Below are 12259 nucleotides of genomic sequence, written 5' to 3' on the forward strand. Positions count from 1 at the left end.
ACAAGGCTGAGGGATCATCATCAGCATTCAGACTTTACAAATAATGCAACAAGATATGTGAGGGTGCAATTAGGGTGGCTAAGCTAGAACACAAAAGACACATAGCGGAGCAGAGCAAAACAAATCCCAAGAAATTCTTTAAGTATATAAACAGTAAAAAAGGGGGGCACAGACCATATTGGCCCCATAAAGAATGAGGAAGGACATCTGGTTACAAAGGATGGGGAGATAGCGAAGGTATTGAATTTAGTCTTCTCCTCGTTCTTCACTAGGGAGGGGCGAACAGCTTGGCCCAAGCATAAGTTCGGGCCGAACTTTCGTTGTTCAGACGTTAAGCGAACATCCGAACAAACGGGTCTTTCGAACGTTTGTTCAGCCCCTCGATGCATTGTGGCGCTGAAGAGTGCATTGCAAACCCTGATTGGCTGAAGCAGTGAAAGCTTCAGCCAATCAAGACACAGAGCACTGTCAGAGTCATGACTGGATACTGTCATCATGACTTTATCCAATCATGGCCCAATTTTTCAGCACCTGTTTGACAAGTGCATATCATTGCAATTTTATTTCCTTCATCAAGAGCGCCTCTATAGGGTTATGGTGGGAAGGCGCCACCGACACTCAAGGAGTAATTTTTCTGCACCTGTTTGTCAGGTGCACATCATTGCAATTTTTCTACAGCAAGACCATTTCTTGTTTTCATCAAGAGTACCTCCATAGGCTTATGGTGGGAAGGCGCCACCAACACCCAAAGACGAATTTTTCCGCACCTGTTTGACAGATGCATATCATTGCAATTTTTTTTACAGCAAGGCCAAGTCTTGCTTTCATCAAGAGTACCTCTGTAGGGTTACGGTGGGAATGCGCTACCGATTTTTCTGCACCCGTTACGTCTATCCAAGGTCAAAGTGACACCAGAATGTATCCAAAAAAAATTTCTAATCTTGTTCCCAGTGCACTATATTGTGGCCTCATCATACACACTGACTCCCCAGCTATTGCTGAGCAAAATAATGGCAGCTTGCAGGGAAAATGTCATTTTCTTGGGCTTTATAAATGCAATTACTGCTGCAGCAGATTATAGACATGGTACAGATCTGCCACTTTACAGGTAGACTAAGGGGACCCAGCAGGCACTATACTGGAAGGAATTTTTAATTTTTATGCTTTCACTTCAAAAATCAAAAAAATCACTGCTCATTTAAAAATTACGTTTTTCCCAAGCTTTTTTTTTATTGATACATGTCCCCCAGGGCAGGATCCAGACCCCTATAACCATTGCATGCCCAATTACTTGCCTATAAGCCTTCAAAATGGGCACTTCTGATTTTTGACGTTCTGGTCCCATTGACTTTAATGGGGTTCATTATTTGAGTCCGAACTTTCACAGTGTTCGAAAGTTCTGGTGTGAACCGAACAGGTGTCTGTTCGGCCAATCCAAAGTCTTCACGAGTGAATCATGGGGCTTCAGTAGACAAAACTGCAATGTTTGTCCTCATGACATATCACAGGAAGCACTCTCATGGCTAACAGACGACAGAATTAGAAATAGACTTGGGAAACTTAACGTTAATAAATCACCAGGACCAGATGGCTTGCAACCTAGGGTACTTAGGGAACTCAGCCAAGTATTTACCAGACCATTGTTCCTAATTTTTACTGGCAGCCTACTGACTGGAATAGTACCAGCTGATTGGAGAAAAGCCAGTGTAGCACCAATATTTAAAAAAGGGCCATAATACATCCCTGGGAATTACAGACCAGTTAGCCTAACATCAATTGTATGCAAGCTCTTGGAGGGGATGATAAGGGACTACAGTATATACAAGATTTTAGCAATGGAAATGGTATCATTAGCATTAATCAGCATGGATTCACGAAGAATCGTTCTTGCCAAACCAATATACTAACCTTCTATGAGGAGGAGAGCTGCCATCTAGATAAAGGAAGGCCCATAGATGTGGTGTATCTGGATTTTGCAAAAGCATTTGACACAGTTCCCCATAAATGTTTACTATACAAAATAAGGTTCCTTGGCATGGAACATAGGGCGAGTACATGGATTGAAAACTGCCTACAAGGGCAAGTTCAGAGGGTGGTGATAAATGGGGAATACTCAGAATGGTCAGGGGTGGGTAGTGGGGTCCCCCAGGGTTCTGTGCTGGGACCAATCCTGTTTAATTTGGTCATGAATGCCCTGGAGGATGCGGTAAACAGTTCAATCTCTGTATTTGCGGATGACACTAAGTTAAGCAAGTCAATAAATTCTCTACAGGAAGTGAAAACCTTGCAAGAAGATCTGAACAAATTAAAGGGTGGTTAAATACATGGCAAATTAGGTTTAATGTAGAAAAATAATGAAAATAATGCATTTGGGTGGCAAAAATATGAATGCAATCTACTCACTAGGGGGGTGAACCTCTGGGGGATTCTAGGATGGAAAAGGACCAGGGGGTCCTAGTAGATGATAGGCTCAGCAATGGCTTGCAATGCCAAGCTGCTGTTAACAAAGCAAGCAGAATGTTGGCATGCATTAAAAAAGGGATTAAGACTTTGGTCCGGCCTCACCTGGAGTATGCTGTCCAATTCTGGGCACCAGTCCTCAGGAAGGATGTACTGGAAATGGAGCAAGCACAAAGAAGTGCAACAAAGCTAATAAAGGGTCTGGAGGATATTAGTTATGAAGAAAGATTGCGAGCACTGAACTTATTCTCTCTGGAGAAGAGACGCTTGAGAGGGGATATGACTTCAATTTACAAATACCATACTGGTGACCCAATAGGGATAAAACTTTTTTGCAGAAGGGAGTTTAATAAGACATGTGGCCACTAATTAAAATGAGAAGAAAAGAAGTTTAACCTTAAACTGCGTAGAGGGTTCTTTACTGTAAGAGCAGAAAGGATGTGGAATTCCCTTTCACAGGCGGTGGTTTCAGCGGGGAGCATCGATAGTTTAAAAAAACTATTAGATCAGCCCCTGAACGACCGCAACATACAGGGATATACAATGTAATACTGAAAGATAGTCGCACACATAGGTTGGACTTGATGGACTTGTGTTTTATTTTCAACCTCACTTACTATGTAACAATGTTAGTTATTTTTATAGGAAAAAAAACAAGACTTTACAAGCACTTTAAAGCGGGAGTCCACCGGGACTCCGCGTTTTTTTTTTTTTTTTTTAAAAGCCAGCAGCTACAAATACTGCAGCTGCTGACTTTTAAATAGTGACACTTACCTGTCCAGCGCGCCCGCGATGTCGGCACCCGAAGCCGATCGCTCGCTCGGCTGCCGGGTCCCGCCGCCATCTTGGGTATGGGAATCAGGAAATGGAGCCTTTCGGCTTCATTTCCCGGTTCCCTACTGCGCATGCGCGAGCCGCGCGGCGCAATCCGGACGGTCCCCGCTGCCTCTGGGAGCTGTGTGTTTCCCAGCAGGCAGCGGGGCACTTGCTGAAGGGGGCGGGCGCTTGCGGAACGGGGGCGTAACCTACGCCCGTTCCGCAGAGAGCTAGCCCGGAAGTGGGTGCAGTTACCTGGATTATCCAGGTAACTGCACCCCCCTCCCCCCTGAAAGGTGCCGATTGTGGCGCCGGAGGGGGGGGGATTCCGATGAGCGGAGGTCCATTTTAGGGTGGACCTCCGCTTTAAGTGCCTAAATTTGTTTTGTTATCAGCCTTTTGTAATACACAGTACAATAGCAATCAAACTGGGAGAGGGAGGGGAAAAATTAGGAGCCAATCAGATGTTCAGCAGTAAACAAATGATAATAAGGAAGATGATGCAGGAGAGAGCAGAGAAATGAGTCTCCAAATCCTGCTCCTAATCTGTCGGCTAGGCAGAGGAAAGCGACCTTGCTGTATCGATTAAATGCAATAGACAAAACTCAAGGCACCATCTGGCAGAACTGTATAATTCTGGATTGACAGAAATACAAATCATTTGGTAGGTAAAACAGCTCCCATATACAGTATGTAACTTTTTGATTAGAAGCTCAGCTTTAATTCAATCTGGGAAACAACGCAGATTATACTGAGCCATAAACAGCACATTCCCATTCAGAATAAGATTTATATAAATGTATTTTTATAAAAGAAGTGTGCTATTTTTACAATATAAGAAAACAAGGAAAAATCGCGCTACAGACTATAAATACAAGGAAATTTGAAATCCTGTGAAGTGCTGCAGTTCTGTTATATACCCAAAAATTATATATATAAAAAAGTTAAACCAGAAGAACCGCGCTCTCTGAATACACACACTTCCCACGTGATACCAGTATTCCAACTAGGTAACCGTGTTTAAAAATATAAAATAAATAAATAAAAAATAAGTATAGTGCACAAGTGTTTAAACAATCATAGTGAATGTGACTACCACTCACCAATAATTACAATTGTGAATTGCATATAAACTTAAATATTGATATTCTAAAGATTAGAGAAAAAAACAAGCAAAAATGCACATATGAAAAAATAATCAAAAGTGTCCTTGTTAGCAGTTAAGTGTGTCCTCATATAATAGTCCTCAAAACAGATCCAACTTATGGAATCAATTATTATCAGATACCAAACACCACGTGTTGATTATAGTGTCCAAAAAATTCTGATTCCTTGCTTCATATTCCCAAACCGTGAGACATGACGCAGTGTACCACCACCAAAGGTCAAGATTGGCTCCTTACCAGATATCAAAAAATTAATCGCACATCAAAAGATCAGATCACGCTATACATATTCCTCAATCCTCCAGAGCTCCGCCCTCTTTCGGGGTCATGGTTCAAACGGGCTTCCACTTTGTGCAGATTACCGATTTCACCATAAAAAGGAGAAAAGGCGCTCCAATAGTGTAAAATTGCTTATTTAATAAAAGATTAAAACTAAAAAACACACTTACAATCAAGCAGTGAGATATGGCATAAACAAGTGGGAAGCGTCGGCCGTACGCTGGTCTCCACAGGTCTCTCCTTCTCCAACTGGTACAGTTCACAAGGCAATAAACAGCATGTCACACCGCCAGACGCATTTTGTGATACTTCACGTCGTCTCGGGGCAGCGTACGGCCGACGCTTCCCACTTGTTTATGCCATATCTCACTGCTTGATTGTAAGTGTGTTTTTTAGTTTTAATCTTTTATTAAATAAGCAATTTTACACTATTGGAGCGCCTTTTCTCCTTTTTATAGTGAAATCGGTAATCTGCACAAACTGGAAGCCCGTTTGAACCATGACCCCGAAAGAGGGCGGAGCTCTGGAGGATTGAGGAATATGTATAGCGTGATCTGATCTTTTGATGTGCGATTAATTTTTTGATATCTGGTAAGGAGCCAATCTTGACCTTTGGTGGTGGTACACTGCGTCATGTCTCACGGTTTGGGAATATGAAGCAAGGAATCAGAATTTTTTGGACACTATAATCAACACGTGGTGTTTGGTATCTGATAATAATTGATTCCATAAGTTGGATCTGTTTTGAGGACTATTATATGAGGACACACTTAACTGCTAACAAGGACACTTTTGATTATTTTTTCATATGTGCATTTTTGCTTGTTTTTTTCTCTAATCTTTAGAATATCAATATTTAAGTTTATATGCAATTCACAAGTGGTAGTCACATTCACTATGATTGTTTAAACACTTGTGCACTATACTTATTTTTTATTTATTTATTTTTACAATATGTTTTCAGTTTATTAGTAATGGTAAGTAAGGTAAGTCCTAAAGCATATTTAGCATAAAGGTGTGATTATGTCAGTTTTGGCAACCACAAATGACTTACTTCCATCTGGAAGGCGTGCCAAGACTATTCCACTTCCTCCTCGAGCAGTCACCAAAAAGCCAGCTTTTATGACAGACAGAATGGCAAGGCCTTGTGCTTTGGCAATGACATGAGCTGTGCAGGAGTACAAAGACAAAAGAGATTTAAAGCAGATAGAGTGAATAAATTAGGACAATCGAAAAAGCGAACTGAACAAAAATCTATACCACATGTGTGCAATAAACGCCTCTGTCCATTTTATATCAGATCATCATTGATCAGATATTGATAGACACTATGAAGTATCATACACCAGCAAGTGGTATAATTAAATGTGATGTGTGATGGGCATTAATTTTCAGCCCTGTAGTATTCTTCATTTTATCTCTGTACAAATGTCACAGAATAGAACACACTGTTGCTTGAAGAAAATTTTAAAGATCTACCCCTAGTCCCCACCGAGACGTTAAAGTAACCCTTTTTCAACAGTGATATAAGGTTGCCATTGCAACTTTGATACATTGTCATTGATATATCAGCCATTGCTGAACTTCCTCTGAAACTGATAACTGCTTGTCTGTTATGCCAATCCTCGGGCTTCAATGTTTTCAGAAATAATTTTCACAAAAGTCATTTTGCCCTACTTCTCCTGTGGATCACAGGAGTGCACCAGACTCTGAAGGGATCCTGATTTTAATGTCGCTATCCACCCGGATTCCTGATTGGCTACTGCCTCAGCCAGCAGCTCCCGCCCCCTCCATAGCCTGGTGCTCCCGTTAGCCCTGGAGGGGTACTGCACAGAATGCTGACTGCCAGAGAACCGAGCAATGTGTGGTTTTTGATCTCTCAGTTCTCGGTCTTAGAGGTGGCGGGGGACAGCTGCAGCATTGGAGCGATGCTACAACCACCTAGCTGAGTTTTTAATCCCATACTTCTCTTTTAACCCGTGGCAACTACACATATCACGATGAACAGGGTAAAGTCAAAACTCCTTATTGGCTTAGGTGTTCTGGGATAGCAATGTAGCCTGATAGCCAAACAGTTTGCATTTGAGCGGAATCAGAAGTTGGCAATGGCAGCCTCTGTGATTCTCATAGGAAAGATTTCCTTTAAATGTCCTTAGTACCTTAATAGTCATATAATGTTTGGCTTTTTTATTTTATCTCTCTTTTTTTCCAAGTCTTCAGATACAAAATTAAAATCACATCGTAATATCTGATATGCCACTCCACACTATGGAATATTACAGCACTAAATATAACATATTGTGCATAGTCTTACATAAGATGGTATTTAAGTTACTCTGCCACTCCATGATCATAATTTTGGTGGCCCGTGTGTTGAATGCCACTGTGTTGCTGCTCCCTAGCCACTGCAGGTATTCCACATTTTCATGTGTATGAATACTTGCTTCTCCCACCACACATGGTAGTATCTGCTTATTAACTTGTGAGAGGAACCACAGTGCATCTACATTTTTCCACATCTTTTTCCACATTTTGCCAAACATCAAAAATATTGTTGGGCAGCACAATGGCTAAGTGGTTAGCACTTCCACTGGTAGCACAAGGGTTGTTGGTGGTGGTGGTTCGAATACGGACCACAGCATTACCTGCCTGGAGTTTGATGTGAATGTTACAGATACACAATATCTGACAAAAAATGAGTATATCCCTCACATTTTTGTAAATATTTTATTCTATGTTTTTATGTGACAACACTGAAGAAATTACACTTTGCTACAATGTAAAGTAGTGAGTGTACAGCTTATATAACAGTGTAAATTTGCTGTCCCCTGAAAATAACTCAACACACAGCCATTAATGTCTAAACCGCTGGCAACAAAAGTGAGAACAGTCAAAATGTCCAAATTGGGCTCACAGTGTCAATATTTTGTGTGGCCATCATTATTTTCCAGCACTGTCTTAACCCTCTTGGGTATGGAGTTCACCAGAGCTTCACAGGTTGCCACTGGAGTCCTCTTCCACTCCTCCTTGATGGCATCATGGAGCTGGTGGATGTTATGCTGCGTACACACGGTCGAACTGTTTGACGTACTTAGTCCGTTGAAACACATTTCAGCGGAAAATCCGCTCGTGTGTGGGCTTCAGCGGACTTTTTCAGCGTGCAGTCCGGAGTACTAAGAATTTCGGTTTTTCCAAAAATCTGTCCGTCGTACTTTGGTTTCAGCGGACAATACGGTCGTCAGTATGCTAGTTCGACGGACTAAGAATGGCGCATGCCCAGAAAGGATTTACACGGCGGAAGGGTGCTTTGCTGTGTCTTGGACTTCCTATTTCTAGTCCCGTCGTACGTGCTGTACACTTCATCGCGCAAGCTTTCGACGGACTGTTTGTGTATCCGTGTGTGGTCAAGTCCGTTCAGTGGAAACTACGACGGATTGTCCGTCGGATTGTATGACGGACTAAGTACGCCATACAATCCGCTCGTGTGTACGCGGCATTAGAGATCTTGTGCTCCTCCACCTTCCGTTTGAGGATGCCCCACAGATGCTCAATAGGGTTTAGGTCTGGAGACATGCTTGGTGAAACCATCACCTTTCCCTCAGCTTCTTTAGCAAGGCAGTGGTCGCCTTGGTGGTGTGTTAGGAGTATTAAAATGGAAGTAAACTCCCCTATCGTTTTCAGCCAAGGAAGCTGCCATCTTTGCCTCTGTTTAATCTTCAACTGCTATGGTGCTGCAAATGTGATTCATTAAGACACCAGCCATTGGATGGTTTGATAGTTTGGCGGAGAGCACAGAAAATGTGCAGTTAGCATTCCTGGCATGCCTTTTTTTTTTAACTGTTTAAATCCATGGGTTTATTTCCACTTTAATGTTGAAATACAGCCCTACGGCCCAGTCTCTGAAGGGAGGGGATCATGCTCTGCTTCAGTATGTCACAGTACATGTTGGCATTCATGGTTCCCTCAATGAACTGTAGCTCCCCAGTGCCGGCAGCACTCCTACAGCCCCAGACCATGACACTTCCACCACCATGCTTGACTATAGGCAAGACGCACTTGCCTTTATACTCCTCACTTGGTTGCCTCCACACACGCTTGACACAATCTGTACCAAATACGTTTATCTTGGTCTCATCAGACCACAGAACAGGGTTCCAATAATCCATGTCCTTAGTCTGCTTGTCTTTAGCAAACTGTTTGCAGGCTTTCTTGTGCATCATCTTTAGAAGAGGCCTCCTTCTGGGAAGACAGCCATGAAGACCAATGAGATTCAGTGTGCAGCGTATGGTCTGAGCACTGACCGGCTGAACCCCCCCCCCCCCCCCCTTCAACCTCTGTAGCAATGCTGGCAAGCACTCATATGTCTATTTCCCAAAGACAACCCCTGGATAGGACGCTGAGCACGTGCAATCCACTTCTTTGGTCGACCATGGTGAGGCCTGTTCTGAGTGGAACCTGTCTTGTTAAATGGCTGTATGGTCTTGGCCCCTGTACTGAAGCTCAGTTTCAAGGTCTTGGCAATCTTCTTATAGCCTAGGCCATCTTTATGTAGAGCAACAATCCTTTTTTTAAATCCTCAGAAAGTTCTTTGCCATAGAGTGCCATGTTGAACTTCCGGTGACTAGTATTAGAGAGTCACAGAGATAAAACCAAAATGTAACACACCTGCTCCTCATTTACACCTGAGACCTTGTAACACCGGGAAGATGGTAAAATGTCTAATTGGGCCCAATTTGGACATTTTCACTTAGGGGTGTACTCACTTTTGTTGCCAGTGGTTTAGACATTAATGGCTGTGTGTTGAGTTATTTTCAGGGGACACCAAATTTACACTGTTATACAAGTTGTACACTCACTACTTTGTAGCAAAGTGTCATTTTCTCGGTTGTCACGTGAAAAGGAAAAAAATATTTACATAAATGTGAGGGGTGTACTCACTTTTGTGAGATATTGTATATACAGTACAGACCAAAAGTTTGGACACACCTTCTCATTCAAAGAGTTTTCTTTATTTTCATGACTATGAAAATTGTAGATTCACACTGAAGGCATCAAAACTATGAATTAACACATGTCCAATTATATACTGAACAAAAAAGTGTGAAACAACTGAAAATTTGTCTTATATTCTAAGTTCTTCAAAGTAGCCACCCTTTGCTTTGATTACTGCTCCGCACACTCTTGGCATTCTGTTGATGAGCTTCAAGAGGTAGTCACCCGAAATGGTTTTCACTTCACAGGTATGCCCTGTCAGGTTTAATAAGTGGGATTTCAAGCCTTATAAATGGGGTTGGGACCATCAGTTGTGTTGTGCAGGAGGTAGATACAGTACACAGCTGATAGTCCTACTGAATAGACTGTTAGACTTTGTATTATGGCAAGAAAAAAGCAGCTAAGTAAAGAAAAACGAGTGGCCATCATTACTTTAAGAAATGAAGGTCAGTCAGTCCGAACAATTGGGAAAACTTTGAAAGTGTCCCCAAGTGCAGTGGCAAAAACCATCAAGCGCCCCAGGAAAGGAAGACCAAGAGTCACCTCTGCTGCAGACGATAAGTTCATCCGAGTCACCAGCCTCAGAAATCGCAGATTAACAGCAGCTCAGATTAGAGAACAGGTCAATGCCACACAGAGTTCTAGCAGCAGACACATCTCTAGAACAACTGTTAAGAGGAGACTGTGTGAATCAGGCCTTCATAGTAAAATAGCTGCTAGGAAATGACTGCTGAGGACAGGCAACAAGCAGAAGAGACTTGTTTGGGCTAAAGAACACAAGGAATGGACATTAGACCAGTGGAAATCTGTGCTTTGGTCTGATGAGTACAAGTTTGAGATCTTTGGTTCCAACCACCATGTCTTTGTGTGACGCAGAAGAGGTGAACGGATGGACTCTACATGCCTGGTTCCCACCGTGAAGCATGGAGGAGGTGTGATGGTGTTAGGGTGCTTTGCTGGTGACACTGTTGGGGATTTATTCAAAATTGAAGGCATACTGAACCAGCATGGCTACCACAGCATCTTGCAGCGGCATGCTATTCCATCTGGTTTGCGTTTAGTTGGACCATCATTTATTTTTCAAATAGGACAATGAGCCCAAACACACCTCCAGGCTGTGTAAGGGCTATTTGACCAAGAAGGAGAGTGATGGGGTGCTGCGCCAGAGGACCTGGCCTCCACAGTCACCGGACCTGAAGCCAATCGAGATGGTTTGGGGTGTGCTGGACAGCAGAGTGAAGGCAAAAGGGCCAACGAGTGCTAAGCATCTCTGGGAACTCCTTCAAGACTGTTGGAAAGTCATTTCAGGTGACTACCTCTTGAAGCTCATCAACAGAATGCCAAGAGTGTGCGGAGCAGTAATCAAAGCAAAAGGTGACTACTTTGAAGAACCTAGAATATAAGACATATTTTCAGTTGTTTCACACTTTTTTGTTCAGTATATAATTGGACGTGTGTTAATTCATAGTTTTGATGCCTTCAGTGTGAATCTACAATTTTCATAGTCATGAAAATAAAGAAAACTCTTTGAATGAGAAGGTGTGTCCAAACTTTTGGTCTGTACTGTATATTATATATATACACACACACATACATACATACATACATATATATATATATATATATATATATATATATATATATATATATATACACACACACACACACACACACACACACACACACACACACAGTATATATAAAAAGCAACATAAATTGTCAGCGCTGTATAAGTACCTGTAAAAATGTATAATTGTTGCTGAGTAATATATGAATAAATTGCACAGCAGCTATATTCACAAAATGCAATGTATGCAACAAATATATTAGGGATTTAATTGGTAAAAAAGATAAGAAATATTTAAGGGACAAAATTGCATTCTGTAGTGGTTGTGCTTAAAATGCACAATGTTGCATAGAATAAGACCATATATAAATGTGGAAATAAGGTAGACATTAAAAGTGTTGATAAAAAAATCAGATGCAGCCGATGACTTTGCTTTACTTTCACTGGATGAAACAACAAGAACATGCCCACATTGATCATATAAATGCTGGGTAGGATAAATGGATGGATGATACTAAATTCATGATTCATGATTATATTTATTTGTTTGAAAACAGCAAACGCTCTACCCCAGTAAGTAGACATGTTGGTCTCCGCCATATGTTTGACACCTCTGCTATTGATTTTGTAGTGTTCATTCACGTTCATAAAAATCCTAGTGGTAGGGACTGATAATTCCATTTTGTGGAGGAAGACTAGATGGGATATATACATTGAGGGCCAACCAGACTACACTCCTTAATGAAATATTTGCATATGCAAATTAAAATGGTGACAGAAAATAAGTAATATTGTCACAGTATCAGTAATATTTGAAAAACATTGATATTTTGTGGTTATTGGTAATTTATGTATTGTTAGAAATGTTCATTATTTCTTTTAGCCAGCGATCAGCTGTTTAGTAAAAGTGATCTGGGTGGCTGTATAGCTGCCCAATCACTTTTACAGTTGTGAAAGGGGCCACTGGCCACAGTGGTCC

At 41.7% G+C, this 12259-nt stretch overlaps 1 protein-coding gene across 1 annotated transcript in view; it reads right to left on the reverse strand.

Moving 5' to 3' along the window:
- SH3YL1 (SH3 and SYLF domain containing 1) overlaps positions 1–12259 on the reverse strand; it is a 273258-nt gene that overhangs the window by 192359 nt on the left and 68640 nt on the right. The window contains exon 3 of the mRNA XM_077488694.1: positions 5776–5889. Coding sequence (XP_077344820.1) covers positions 5776–5889 — 114 coding nt within the window. The remainder of the gene's footprint in view (positions 1–5775; positions 5890–12259) is intronic.

The sequence above is a fragment of the Lithobates pipiens genome, unplaced genomic scaffold (assembly GCF_037356315.1).
Source record: "Lithobates pipiens isolate NorthernLeopardFrog02 unplaced genomic scaffold, aLitPip1_a1.2 Scaffold_18, whole genome shotgun sequence".
NCBI lineage: Eukaryota > Metazoa > Chordata > Amphibia > Anura > Ranidae > Lithobates > Lithobates pipiens.